Below are 14,086 nucleotides of genomic sequence, written 5' to 3' on the forward strand. Positions count from 1 at the left end.
ACCACAACTTTCCAGGTAAAAATCCCTTTTTCTAAACACATTTAAAAAAAAGTGTGGCCCTGTCGGTTGCTCTAGATGACCTTCATTTCTGCAAGCAGCTTCCTTACTGTGAAGTGTGATATTTCAGTGCTGAATGTGGCCCTCCGTCCTTCTTTATTTCTTATCTAGATAGAGTGGTTACATCCGATTATTTAATGAAGGCCTCTTTCCCCATTAAAAAATAAAACTAAACAAGACCAACTACCCAGAGGAAAAGTGAGAACCAGCTCTTTCCATGGCAGTCAGAATTTCTGATGTCCTAAGACAGCCCGTGTTTTACTTTTTAACATCTTTATTGGAGCATAATTGCTTTACAATGGTGAGTTAGTTTCTGCTGTATAACAAAGTGAATCAGCTATACATATACATATATCCCCATATCTCCTCCCTCTTGCATCTCCTCCCACCCTCCCTATCCCACCCCTCTAGGTGGTCACAAAGCACCGAGCTGATCTCCCTGTGCTATGCGGCTGCTTCCCACTAGCTATCTGTTTTACATTTGGTAGTATATATAAGTCCATGCCACTCTCTCACTTCGTGCCAGCTTACCCTTCCCCCTCCCTGTGTCCTCAAGTCCATTCTCCACATCTGCGTCTTTATTCCTGTCCTGCCACTAGGTTCTTCAGAATCTTTTTTTTTTTTTTTTTTTAGATTCCATATATATGTGTAAACATAGGGTATTTGGTTTCTCTTTCTGACTTACTTTGCTCTGTATGACAGACTCTAGGTCCATCCACCTCACTACAAATAACTCAATTTTGTTTCTTTTTATGGCTGAGTAATATTCCATTGTATATATGTGCCCCATCTTCTTTATCCATTCATCTGTCAATGGACACTTAGGTTGCTTCCATGTCCTAGCTATTGTAAATAGTGCTGCAATGAACATTGTGGTACATGACTCTTTTTGAATTATGGTTTTCTCAGGATGTGTGCCCAGTAATGGGATTGCTGGGTCATTTGGTAGTTCTATTTTTAGTTTTTTAAGGATCCTCCATACTGTTCTCCATAGTGGCTGTATCAATTTACATTCCCACCGACAGTGCAAGAGGATTCTTTTCTCCACACCCTCTCCAGCATTTCTTGTTTGTGGATTTTTTGATGATGGCCATTCTGACTGGTGTGAGATGATATCTCATTGTAGTTTTGATTTGCATTTCTCTAATGATTAGTGATGTTGAGCATCTTTTCATGTGTTTGTTGTCAATCTTTTTATCTTCTTTGGAGAAATGTCTGTTTAGGTCTCCTGCCCATTTTTTGTTGCGGTTGTGTGTTTTTTTGACATTGAGCTGCATGAGCTGCTTGTAAATTTTGGAGATTAATCCTTTGTCAGTTGCTTCATTTGTGAATGTTTTCTCCCATTCTGAGGGTTGTCTTTTCGTCTTGTTTGTGGTTTTCTTTGCTGTGCAAAAGCTTTTAAGTTTCATTAGGTCCTATTTGTTTATTTTTGTTTTTATTTCCATTTCTCTAGGAGGTGGGTCAAAAAGGATCTTGCTGTGATTTATGTCATAGAGTGTTCTGCCTATGTTTTCCTCTAAGAGTTTGATAGTGTCTGGCCTTACATTTAGGTCTTTAATCCATTTTGAGTTTATTTTAGTGTAGGGTGTTAGGGAGTGTTCTAATTTCATTCTTTTACATGTAGCTGTCCAGTTTTCCCAGCACCACTTACTGAAGGGGCTGTCTTTTCTGTGTTGTACATTCTTGCCCCCTTTATCAAAGGTAAGATGACCATAGGTGCATGGGTTTATCTCTGGGCTTTCTGTCCTGTTCCATTGATCTATATTTATGTTTTTGTGCCAGTACCTTACTGTCTTGATTACTGTAGCTTTGTAGTATGGTCTGAAGTCAGGGAACCTGATTCCTTCAGCTCTGTTTTTCTTTCTCAAGATTGCTTTGGCTATTCCATACAAATTGTGAAAGTTTTTGTTCTAGTTCTGTGAAAAATGCCATTGGTAGTTTGATAGGGATTACAATGAATCTCTAGATTGCTTTGCGAAGTATTGTCATTTTCACAATGTTGATTCTTCCAATCCAAGAACATGGTATATCTCTCCATCTGTTTTATCATCTTTAATTTCTTTCATCAGTGTCTTATAGTTTTCTGCATACAGGTCTTTTGTCTCCTTAAGTAGGTTTATTCCTAGGTATTTTATTCTTTTTGTTGCAGTGGTAAATGGGAGTGTTTCCTTAATTTCTTTTTCAGATTTTTCATCATTAGTATATAGGAATGCAAGAGATTTTTGTGCATTAATTTTGTGTCCTGCTACTTTACCAAATTCATTGATTAGCTCTAGTAGTTTTCTGGTAGCATCTTTAGGATTCTCTATGTATAGTATCATGTCATCTGCAAACAGTGACAGTTTTATTTCTTCTTTTCTGATTTGGATTCCTTCTAGTTCTTTTTTGTCTCTGATTACTGTGGCTAAAACTTGCAAAACTATGTTGAATAATAGTGGTGAGAGTGGACAACCTTGTCTTGTTCCTGATCTTAGTAGAAATGGTTTCAGTTTTTCACCATTGAGATTGATGTTGGCTGTGTGTTTGGCATATATGGTCTTTATTATGTTGAGGTAAGTTCCCTCTATGCCTACTTTCTAGAGGGTTTTTATCATAAATGGGTGTTGAATTTTGTCGAAAGTTTTTCTGCATCTATTGAGATGGTTATATAGTTTTTCTCCTTCAATTTGTTAACATGGTTTATCACATTGATTGATTTGTGTATATTGAAGAATCCTTGCATCCCTGGGATAAACCCTACTTGATCATGGTGTATGATCCTTTTAATGTGCTGTTGGATTCTGTTTGCTAGTATTTTGTTGAGGATTTTTGCATCTATGTTCATCAGTGATACTGGCCTGTAGTTTTCTTTCTTTGTGACATCTTTGTCTGGTTTTGGTATCAGGGTGATGGTGGCCTTGTAGAATGAGTTTGGGAGTGTTCCTCCCTCTGCTATATTTGGAAGATTTTGAGAAGGATAGGTGTTAGCTCTTCTCTAAATGTTTGATAGAATTCACCTGTGAAGCCATCTGGTCCTGGGCTTTTGTTTGTTGGAAGATTTTTAATCACAGTTTCAATTTCAGGGCTTGTGATTGGTCTGTTTATATTTTCTATTTCTTCCTGGTTCAGTCTCTGAAGGTTGTGCCTTTCTAAGAATTTGTCCATTTCTTCCAGGTTGTCCATTTTATTGTCATAGAGTTGCTTGTAGTAATCTCTCATGATCCTTTGTATTTCTGCAGTGTTAGTTGTTACTTCTCCATTTTCATTTCTAATTCTATTTATTTGAGTCTTCTTTTTTTTCTTGATGAGTCTGGCTAATGGTTTATCAATTTTGTTTATCTTCTCAAAGAACCAGCTTTTAGTTTTATTGATCTTTGCTATTGTTTTCTTCATTTCTTTTTCATTTATTAATTCTTCATACTTTGATCCAGCGATTTTACTTCCAGGATTTTAAGAAAGCAGTTGGAAATATGTACATTTATGAAGAACTATAGTCTTCAACGCTTTAGGTATATTAACAAAAACAGTTGAAATGAAGTAAGCGTTTAGTAATAAAGAATGAATCCAAGTGATAATATACTAAGAACCTTGAAAAACCATGGTGTAGAACATTTAACCAAAGAAGGAAATGCTTACAATATACTGAGGAGTGAAAGGTACAGGTCACAAAATAGTGCCTCAATGAAGTCCTGATGGTGTTTATAGTACATGTACATGTGTCACACAACAGGTGATTGGGAAAAAGACCGGACGATGTATTTTAAAATGCTGATAGTGCCTATCCCTAGGGGGCTGGAGGACTGATCATATTTGTTTTCTTCATTGAGTTTTTATGTAATTTTTTCAGTGAACATGTACTAATTTAATAACCAGAAAACACAATATAAATTTTACATGGGGTGCTAGGAATATCATGTACTAAATAGCTTACCTTGGTTCCTCTTAAGATTGTGCTTGTGAACGCAGAGAACTACTTTCCAGGGTCTTTGCAAAGAACCCATTTCCATTAAATGGTTTGCCCTGCCAGCCACTACCACTATGGATTTGATGTCATTTGGCAAAGACAGACATTTGTATCTGTGGCAAATATATGCCCAGTTTGTCCATCCATCCATCCATCCATCCATCTAGTAGTTTTATCAAGTGTTTATTATGTTCCAGGTACTGTGCCAGGAGCTGGTGACTCAATGGTGAATGAGATGCAAAGTCCCTGTCCTTAAGAGTAGTGGAGGAGGCCAGACAATAAACAAGATGATCACATGTTCTGATAAGGGCTATAAAGTGATAAAAAACAATGGAGGCTGCTTTTAAAAATTTTTTTATTTCATTTTTTGTTACTATTATTTTTTAAATTGCAGTATAGTTGATTTACAATGTTGTATTAGTTTCAGGTGTACAGCAAAGTGATTCAGTTATACAAATATATTTTTTATATATATATATATATATATATATATATATGTTCTTTTTCAGATTCTTTTCCCTTTTAGATTATTACAAGATACTGAATATAGTTCTCTGCGCTACACAGTAGGTAGTGATATCAAATGATATTTGTCTTTCTCTGTTGGGCTTACTTCACTTAGTATGATAATCTCTAGGTCCATCTATGTTGCTACAAATGGCATTATTTCATTCTTTTTTATGGCTGAGTAATATTCCACTGTGTGTGTCTCTGTGTGTGTGTGTGCGTGTATGTATGTGTATATGTCTCACATCTTGTTTATCCTTTCATCTGTCAATGGACATTTAGGTTACTTCCATATCTTGGCTATTGTAAATAGTGCTGCAGTGAACATTGGAGTGCATGTATCTTTTTTTTTTTCCCCCAAGGGAAAGATACTCATTTATTTATTTTTATATTTTTTTACATTTTTTTTGAATTTTATTTATTTTTTTTATACAGCAGGTTCTTATTAGTTATCCATTTTATACATATTAGTGTATATATGTCAATCCCAATCTCCCAATTCAACCCTCCCCCTCCCGGAGTGCATGTATCTTTTTGAATTATAGTTTTCTCTAGATATATGCCCAGGTGTGGGATCACTGGATCAGCTCAGAGGAGGTTTCTCTGAAGAAGTGCCTTTTCAGCTGAGCTAAGGACAAGTGTCATTATGGAGAGTCAGGCAGTGGGGGCAGCAAGTGCAAAGGACCCATCAAGTTTCATGAACTGCCAGAGGTCAGAAGGGCAGGAGTAGGGTTAGAAGGAGGAAAAGTGGCTCGAGAAGAGCTCGGGGATGTATTAAGGCCTCAAAGGCCATAGTAAGGAGTTTGGATTCTATTCTAAGAACAGACTAAGTATCTTTCTAAAGTCACAGTCAAGCCCCGGCAGTATCAGGACTGGAACCCAAGGCTTCTGACTCACAGTGTACTCAGCATGATGCTGTATTGTTGGCATCAGTAACAGAACCTTGGCTGGGCTGGGAGGGTCCAGGAAATTTGAGACATGGGGAGCAATTTCAGGCTAAGTGAGGGAGACAGAATGATGGCATGTGTTTTTACTGCCTACCATAGAGAGTGCATCCAAGGAGAATATCTGCTTACTTTTGGATCTGGTTGGACCGACTGAAAGAGCAATAGATTGGGACTCAGGAAACTTAGGTTCTAGAACTCTCTCTCCCACCATTTGGGCCAAATATTCTTACCACATTCCCTCAAAATAAATATTTGTGTGCATGCGTGTGTGCATGCACATCCATATCATCTATATCTATGTATTTCTCTGTGTACATATATGTCTATAGTTAAAACTGGCCAACTGTGCTCCTTAATTTGTAGGATGGTTGTGGAAGAAAACATGACATAGTAATATTAAGAAACTTTGAAATTTTGCAAATGTTAGTCCATTTTTGACATCCTGGTGTCTCTGCTCATCTTGATGATGGCTTTTTAATGAAAAAAATTTCTAGTCATATAATCAGGGCCAAAAAAGAAAAGAAATATGAGCTAAAGGTTGTGAAAAAGTCTAAGCCAGCAGAAAAGGGTTTTAACTCTTTCAGAGCAAAAAGAACATGATTTGTTTTCACACTCTTCTTGTATCGGGAAGCAGGGCACACAGGGTGGGAAGCAGCCTGGAAACACAGGACAATGCAAGGCAGATTCAGGGATGCCGTGGTGCCCAGGCCTACGCCTGACATCACAGAGGTGTGAAGGACCTTCTGTACCATGGTCACTAGTCTTTCCTGGGAAGATCAGTGGCCCCACTGTGACATCTGCTTCTTCTGTCGTGTGCCTACAACTGCGGGGAACAGACTGTCTCCTCCGGGAACAGCCTGGAAAGCCACAGCGACCCTTGTTACAGCATCGACAGATATCAGCAGGGTCTTCTACTGGGGGACCAGCTGTTAGAGCACTTGCTGAAGAAACAGGCTTTGTTTAATTTGTTCAGGACTCGGTCAGCTGGAGTGACCTTCCAATGGCAGGTGATATATATTGTGTTTCTGGAGTCACTAGCAAAATGGAACAATCCACTGTGAGCTGGTGGGCATTGCTACAGGCAGATGAAAAGAGGGCAGGGTGACTTACCTCATTTTACTCTAACCTTTGCTGATGAAGAACCTAGAAGGGGCAGAAGAAGTCTTGTTAGGAGGTGGAAGCCCATGATCAAGAAAGGTTGTAAAGGTCACTCCTTCCCTTGAGTTCAAGTCAGTATCCCAGATCATCATATAGTGAGTATAAAAAACCTGCTCATATGAGTGAAGATCCACAGTTGGAAATGAACATGAGAGGGGAGCACAGAACAGAGAGGTGACAGGCAAATATTCTTTCCCTTGCCTAAGAAGCAAAAAAAGGGAATTCTGGAAAGGTAGACAACTAAGTTTACATTATCCCTGACAAAATTCCAGAATGAATTATTAATCAGATGGCTTGTGAGCCTTCAGAAATGGGAGTAGCAATCTGGGAACCGATTCACAAGGAACGAGATGGTGTGGAAAACCAACTTCATTTCCTTTCTGATGGCTTTATAAGAGATTTATAATGGCAGTGGTGATGGAGAGCTTCTTAAACTATTCTAGCAACCCTCCTACCCCCCGCCCCCCAGTAGCAAAAGAAAGGTTCTAGCTGCAAAGCCCAAGGTACCCTGTCACAGAATCAAGTTGCTTTGAAGTCAGGTGTTTTATTTGAAAAGTCTATGTGAATTTTGCATTCTACTTCATCATATTTCCATAGGTATCTAAATATTACATTTTAATTTGAAAGTTAAATTACTTTGCTTTGCTCTTCTGAATCTTTGCATGCAAGTGACACTCCAGGAGCAAATGCTGTGTTTATCCTGTGGCTTTGTCTACCCTTGGATGATGGCTCAGCTAAATGGATGTGTAGCTACATTACAGGCTCAGATTCAAAATGTATTTGAGCAATGGGTCCACATCAGTGAGACGACCCGTAACAACAATGAATGTAAATTCCCACATTGACATTTCAACAATAATACCACCTATGTCACTACCACCTAAAACTATAACAAGAACTGGCTTTATCGGACACTTCCTTGCACCAGATTCTGGGCAGGTCCTTTTGTAGGCTTCATTTTGCTCCATTCCCCAAACACCTCTTTAAAAGAGTATCTTTATGATTAGTAACTTCATTTTATAAACATGGAAAACAAAGCTTAGAGAGTCATGTCTTCAACAATGTCGGATGGATGGTAAATATCTGCTCGGGGATTCGAATCTAGCTGGCTGGATTTCAAGCCTCACTTTTGCATTATAATGCTTCTCAGAAAATCGGCTGAACACATGCAGCATGGTGAAATCCTCAGGTAATTGTGGCTCTGAGACTTTGAGTTCACCACCATCTTAATTTAAGCTTAGGGGCTACAAAATGAACACAGTATTAGGTGCCATGGTGGGGAGGGCTTCGATAAAGGGAGACCACAGCCTCAATGGTCAGCCAAACTGGGCTGCACAATATTAACATATTGCCAGTCTACAGTAGGTGTAGAAGACAGTGAGTATGAAGTCATGTCCTGGGTGGATACGGAGCTGGGAACGTTTTAGCATGAAGACGAGGAGATGACGTAGATGTGATAGTTATCCTGCTCATTATTTCTAGCAAAGTGTGGGAGAAACCATTTCGACATTGATTTGAAAAAAGATGTTCTAGTTGGACATGAGTTATAGTTTCTCAAGCAGTGATCTTTTGCCCTTTTCATCACCAGTCCTGGTCTTCCCGTGGGATATGCCAACTTCGTGGTGATGTCCCATCAGCATCTCAAAACTTGGGAGTATTGCTCTAGGAGACGGGACCCCTTTGATTCTCATCTCGGAATTGCCTTATTTTTGTGTTTGACTTTATGCAAATCACCAATCTCTTTGAGTTACATTTTTTATGCCTCTACCTAATTTACCGGCTGAAATGAGATCATACGTATGAAACTGTTAAAAAGTGTAAAACATCATGCATTATTATAACTAATAATCTTGGAGCTAGTTGCAACAATGCCTAAAGCCAGGATTATTCTTGAGTAAATATCACACCTGTTCGGGGCCATACCCTGCAAACTCCATGCTCTCCTCTCCTCTGGACCACATATTTGTAGACTTTCTGTAATGCTACACTGCAGTTTTTCATTTTAAATCCAGTCTGGTTTCTCTCCTTAAAGCAAGAGGACTTTTAAAGCAAGTGGCTGGTAGTATAACTGGCACATATATCGAATCTCCTTAGTCTGGGCGGTTAAGTAAGTTTAATTAATTTACTAAGTTAATGTTCCACTGCTAGCAACAGAGCCTCATTGCCATCAGCTGGGGAGAGGGAATTGAAAGCCTAAATGAGCTCATTTTTTCACAGTTGGAATTAGGGACCAGTTAGCCAGTTGTGTGGGTTTTCCAATTTCTCCATCTGCCCTGGGGGGATTCAGGCAATTCACTCCCCCATCACTGAATGTAAGAACAGGAAGAGGGAAGGGGAAAAGAAAAAAAATTTTTTTTCCCAACATTTGCTTCCATTTTTGGAACTGGAAGTATTATCTGTGCATTGCTTCTTTGGTTGGGTTTGGAGAAGCTTTTGCTAATGTTCCTGATAGAGCTGGAAAAGAGAAAGGCCTCAGTGAAAGATATTTACCATGTGCATTTTCATTGCAGGGTGTGCAGATAAAGGGAAAACAAATAAACAATAAAAGAATGGAAACAAAATTACAGAAATTTGCAAAATTTGACAAATGGTGGCCTGTGGTTGCCACAAGCTAATGGCTTGCAATGATTAATAAGAGTAAAAATAATTGCATTTCATTAAGATTGATGACACCCCATTTAACCTCCCCTCTCGTTTCAGCCCTAAAGTGGAAAGAGATGAAGTTCTCATCTATAATAGCTCCTGTACCATTACCATGGAAACTGAGGCAAAGATGGAGTGTGAGACGCCTAATCAGCCAATTACCGCCAAGATTACTGAGATACAGAAAAGCTGGGGCCAGAACACTCAGGTATAATCAAATCTTTTTTACAGACTGATTCAAACAGCTCAAATTAAATTTGTAATATTGTGTACATTAAAAAAACAATTTAGCCCAAATGGCAGCGATATATAATATTAAATGCTCTCAAACTTTGAGGAGCTGGTCTAATGCACAGCATCTGAATTCATAGTTAACTATGGTTAATCATATATTTTCTCAAAAATAAATGAGTGCTGCCTGGGCTCTTTTAAAGCAAATTCTGAACAGATAATCTCAGCATTTTGTCCTGCTTTCCGCGAGCATGTTTGAAGGAAGCTCTCAGTGGTTTATTTCTCCATGAAATAAATGGCCTACAATTTAACCAGGCCCTTCTGGAAGGTTTCCAAATCACTCAGCCATCCTCAGTTGGTGGGATGGCAGCGTCTCCTGGTCCATCCCGAAAAGTCTGCGGGGTCATCTGGTCCAGCCTCCCTACCTCACCCATCCATTTTTAAAGCATCTTAGCCACCCCTCCAAGTGGGTTTTGTAAGAATGTGTCCTTAAAAGTCCCTTGTGGGAGATTCCACAGCCTCCCAGGAAATTTTCGAAAATTGAAATCAGAGACAAAGGGCTGTTTGGAAATGTATCAGATAATCTTTTACAACTCTCCAGGCTTCTCTTGGTACACAGATAAAAAATAATATTTATTGAGCACCTACTCCCTTAGGTGTCTTTCTCTTTATGAAAGCGATCCTCAGATCTCCCTCTTTTGTCTCTTTTATTGGAACAAACATTTATTGAGCGCCTATTAAGTAACACACGCTATCGGAGATCCTCTCATGAATGCTGCTCCGATGAAATCTTTGCAATCCCAAACTGTACCTCCTGGGTTCTTGAGGCCTGTTTTTCTATAACTTTTGGGCTGGTGCTGAAAAAACATGCAGTTACAAATAATGTGATTTTTCTGTCCTTTCTAAGCTGTTCCCTGTCTGCCTTTCCACCCCCTGTCCCCCGGGGTCTCCCTGTCCATCCTATTACCTCCTAGGCTTTTCACACCCCTTTCCCAAACCTTCAGGTTGTTGCACAGGGCTGTTGCTTCTTCCTTCATTGTGTCCCCCCCTGCCAAATTCACCTCTTCCTTTCAGTGTATTGATAGCTTTAATTCTTTATCTGCAGCACTATTGTCCCCTAATCACAGCCTCCTCTTCATGCCCGTGCCCCTTCTCAGCAGTTGGCTGGCAGTGATGTCTCAAAGGTTTACTGTAGTGAGTGAGGCTGCTGAATCAGCATTGAATTGTGGAAAGAGAGCTGTGGGCTGAAGGCCAGCTGTGGGACACTGAGCATTCTTTAAGGCTTTCTGGGCTTAAGTTTCCACCTGGGGAATAATAAGCTGGTTTGTTAGGGTGCACCTCTGAGCAAATGCCGGTGACAGGGAGGGAGAGGCAGGTAGCACAGGGGTTAGGGGCTTTGAGCTGGACTGCTGGGAATGGAATACATCAGTTGCTCCCTGGGAGACTTCAGGCAACTTAGCCCCTCTGTGCATCAGTTTTCTCATCTGTAAAGTGGGGAGAAAAATGGTACCCCCGCCCGAAATAGGGTTGGTATGAGGATTCTAGCATGTGAGCCGCTGTGAACTGCACGTCACACACAGTAAATGTCCAATGTTGGTGGTTCTTGTCCATGCTCATTTGCTAGTCTCAGTGCTAGAAAATGATACAGGATCCTTTCTCCATAGTGCTTGCTGCTTTGACCAGATCATTTCACTTCTTAGATTTCATTGAATTTCCCATCATCTCAAAGACTAATTTTGAGTTTTTTGAGGGCCTTAAATGTCTGTCATCTTTAAATGTTTATACAGCATGTATTTATTGAGTTCCAATCATGTTCAAGGTCCTCTACTATGAAAGAGAAAAAAAAATGTGGAAAGAGACCCCTCTTTAGGGGGCAGTAGGGAAGACAGGTCGTGTATGGAGGTAGGTGAGGTTCAAAGAAGCACATGAAGAGTCAGTTCATCACAGTTGGATGTAATGTTGGACACCATCCGACCAGTGACTCAGCAAGGGATGAGTTAACTGAGGTCCATAAAGAGAGGTGATCTGATAAATCACACAGCTGTAATTTGGCATCATAACCCATGCAGCCATAAGTCATTGTGGAGGAAATAAGCCAATTAATCTTTAGGAACTAGAGGGGCATGTGTCTAAACCTACTAGGCTAATGTCAGTGCCTAGGAAACTCCAGTCCTGGGATGTATGGTTGTCCCATAGATGTTGGGAAGTCTGGGGACCTTAGGTACACAATTGCCTTTTCTGGGCCTGGGAAGAACCAACACTGCCAGATGCTTTATCAGGGCTAGAGTTCTGGTCTCTAGGTCCAAGTACTATGTGAGAACCTTGGAACACTAGTTCCATGGAATGTTAATAAGTATTCTGGGATAAAAGGGTTCCAAACTCAAATACATTTATGAAAGTTGGATTAAATATATATATATATTTATATACAAAACATATATATATATATATATATGTTTATTGAGAGCATTCAGTATGTGAATATATAATGTAAAATTCCAGGAGAGGGCTGTAGTGTGGAGTATTACCTGAACCTGTTTGTCCACAGAGCCCTTTATTCCCAGAATTTCTTTGGGGGCTGGTATCTGTCCTGCTGCCCTCACTTTGGGAACTGTTGCCCATGCCATGCTCTTCCCCCTACCCTAGAGTGGAGGGTCAGAGTGGGGAAGGTTACCTTCAGATGGGGCAGTCAACTGAAGGTAAGTAGGTAGCATTTGTATTATGCCAGGAAGGATGGGCAGGATTCAGGCAGGCGGGGATGCAGAGGAAAGGTATTTTCGGTGGCGAAACGAGGATGCACAAGGCACTGAGGCAAGAACCCACAGGAATAGTGTGAAGAGCATGGTGTATATGAAGGGGACTAGTGAGTCGTAGGTTTGTAAAGATGGGCTAGGATGAGATTGTGATGGCAGGTTCAGCGTTTTTCCTTCAATTCATCAGGTGACAAGTAGTCCTCAAGGAGTTACTGCAAGATCCCAGGCGTGCTTTAGTCACATTGGTCTGGTAGCTGGGTGTGGGACGCCCTGGGAAACGGAGGGGAGATGGGTGAGAGGTAATCGAAGGAGGGAAGTGGCAGAGGGAGTGGAGGGGAGGGGACACATGCAATAGTCAGCACTCGATGACTTGTGTTCGGCAAAGTGTTCAGAGAGATTGAAAATTCAATGTGGGAGGTGGGAAAATTATCGGTCAATTTTCCCAATGGTCTTTTCAGATGTTTGAAGTATATCTATATATCTATATCTATATATCTATATCTATATATCCATGCTCTTGATTCCAGAATTGTAATCTCCAGCCCAGAACTCTTTCCTGAACTTTCGATTCCCAAACTTCATTGCCTCCTGGCATCTTCACTTGGATACCGAAATGGCATCTCAAGTCTAACAGGTTCTGAGTTGAACTCCTGATCTCCACTGCTGCTCTCCCCTAGCGCCTCTTCCCCCCACCATAGTCCTGAACTGAGTTGATGGCAGCTTTTCAGTTGCTCAGGCTGTGGAGGCATCCTTGATCTTCTGAATCCCATGTCAGACCCATCAGGAAATTCTGTTGTCTGTACCTTTCATCCGACTGCTTTGTAGCAAGTCTGCGGCTGTCACCTCCGCCATCATCTACTGATGATTACAGAGCTGGTCTCCCTGCCTCTCCCTCTGCCTCCCCTTTCAGTCTATTCTAATGGAGCCCCAGTGACCCTTTCCAAATATGTCAGGTAATTACACTCCTCTCAAAACCTTTCCGTGGCTCCCAAATTCTCTCTCAATAAAAGCAAGTCCTTACACTTATGTAAAGGGCCATTCTCTGCACCAGCTTCCCACCTCCAACTCCTCTTTGGCTTCACCTCTTGTTTCTGTCACCTGTACCTGGTCTGTCCAGGCCCAGCGGCTCCCTGCTGTTCCTGGAACACGCCAGGCTCACTTCCACACTGAAACTTTTGCATCTGCTCTTCCTCCTGCTTAAAATACTGTCTCCTCCTTAAAATACTGTCTTCTGCTTAAAATACTGTCTCTTTTTCTTTTTTGAATTGAAGTAGAGTTGATTTACAATATTGTGTTAGTTTCAGGTGTACAGCAAAATGACTTGATTATACACACACACACACACACATATATATGTGTATATATATATTCTTTTTCAGATTCTTTTCCATTATAGGTTATTACAAGATAATATAGTTCCCCGTAAATCCTTGTTATTTAACTATTTTATATATAGTAGTGTGTATCTGCGAATCCCAAACTCCTAATTTATCCTTCTCCCTCCCCCCTTCCCCTTTGGTAACCATAAGTTTGTTTTCTATGTCTGTGAGTCTGTTTCTGTTTTGTAAACAGGTTCATTTGTGTTAGTTTTTAGATTCCACATATAAGTGGTATTTGTCGACGGACATTTAGGTTGCTTCCATGTTTTGGCTATTGTGAATAGTGCTGCTGTGAACATTGAGGTGCATGTGTCTTTTCAAATTCGAGTTTCATCTTTTCCAGATATATGCCTAGGAGTGGGGTCACTGGATCATATGACAACTCTACTATTTTTAGTTCTTAAGGAACCTCCATACTGTTCTCCATAGTGGCTGCACCAATTTACATTCCCACCAACAGTGTAGAAA

The 14,086-nt window shown here is 40.3% G+C and overlaps 1 protein-coding gene across 1 annotated transcript in view; it reads left to right on the top strand.

Moving 5' to 3' along the window:
- The window catches only part of PKHD1 (PKHD1 ciliary IPT domain containing fibrocystin/polyductin), a 425,169-nt gene that overhangs the window by 73,362 nt on the left and 337,721 nt on the right, over nucleotides 1-14,086 (top strand). Inside the window, exon 34 of the mRNA XM_089918628.1 lies at nucleotides 9,313-9,463. Within this exon, the coding sequence (XP_089774754.1) occupies nucleotides 9,313-9,463 (151 nt within the window). The remainder of the gene's footprint in view (nucleotides 1-9,312; nucleotides 9,464-14,086) is intronic.

Source organism: Delphinapterus leucas, chromosome 10 (assembly GCF_059928025.1).
Source record: "Delphinapterus leucas isolate spDelLeu-1000000601 "Yukka" chromosome 10, BTC_Dleu_Yukka2, whole genome shotgun sequence".
NCBI classification, from domain to species: domain Eukaryota; kingdom Metazoa; phylum Chordata; class Mammalia; order Artiodactyla; family Monodontidae; genus Delphinapterus; species Delphinapterus leucas.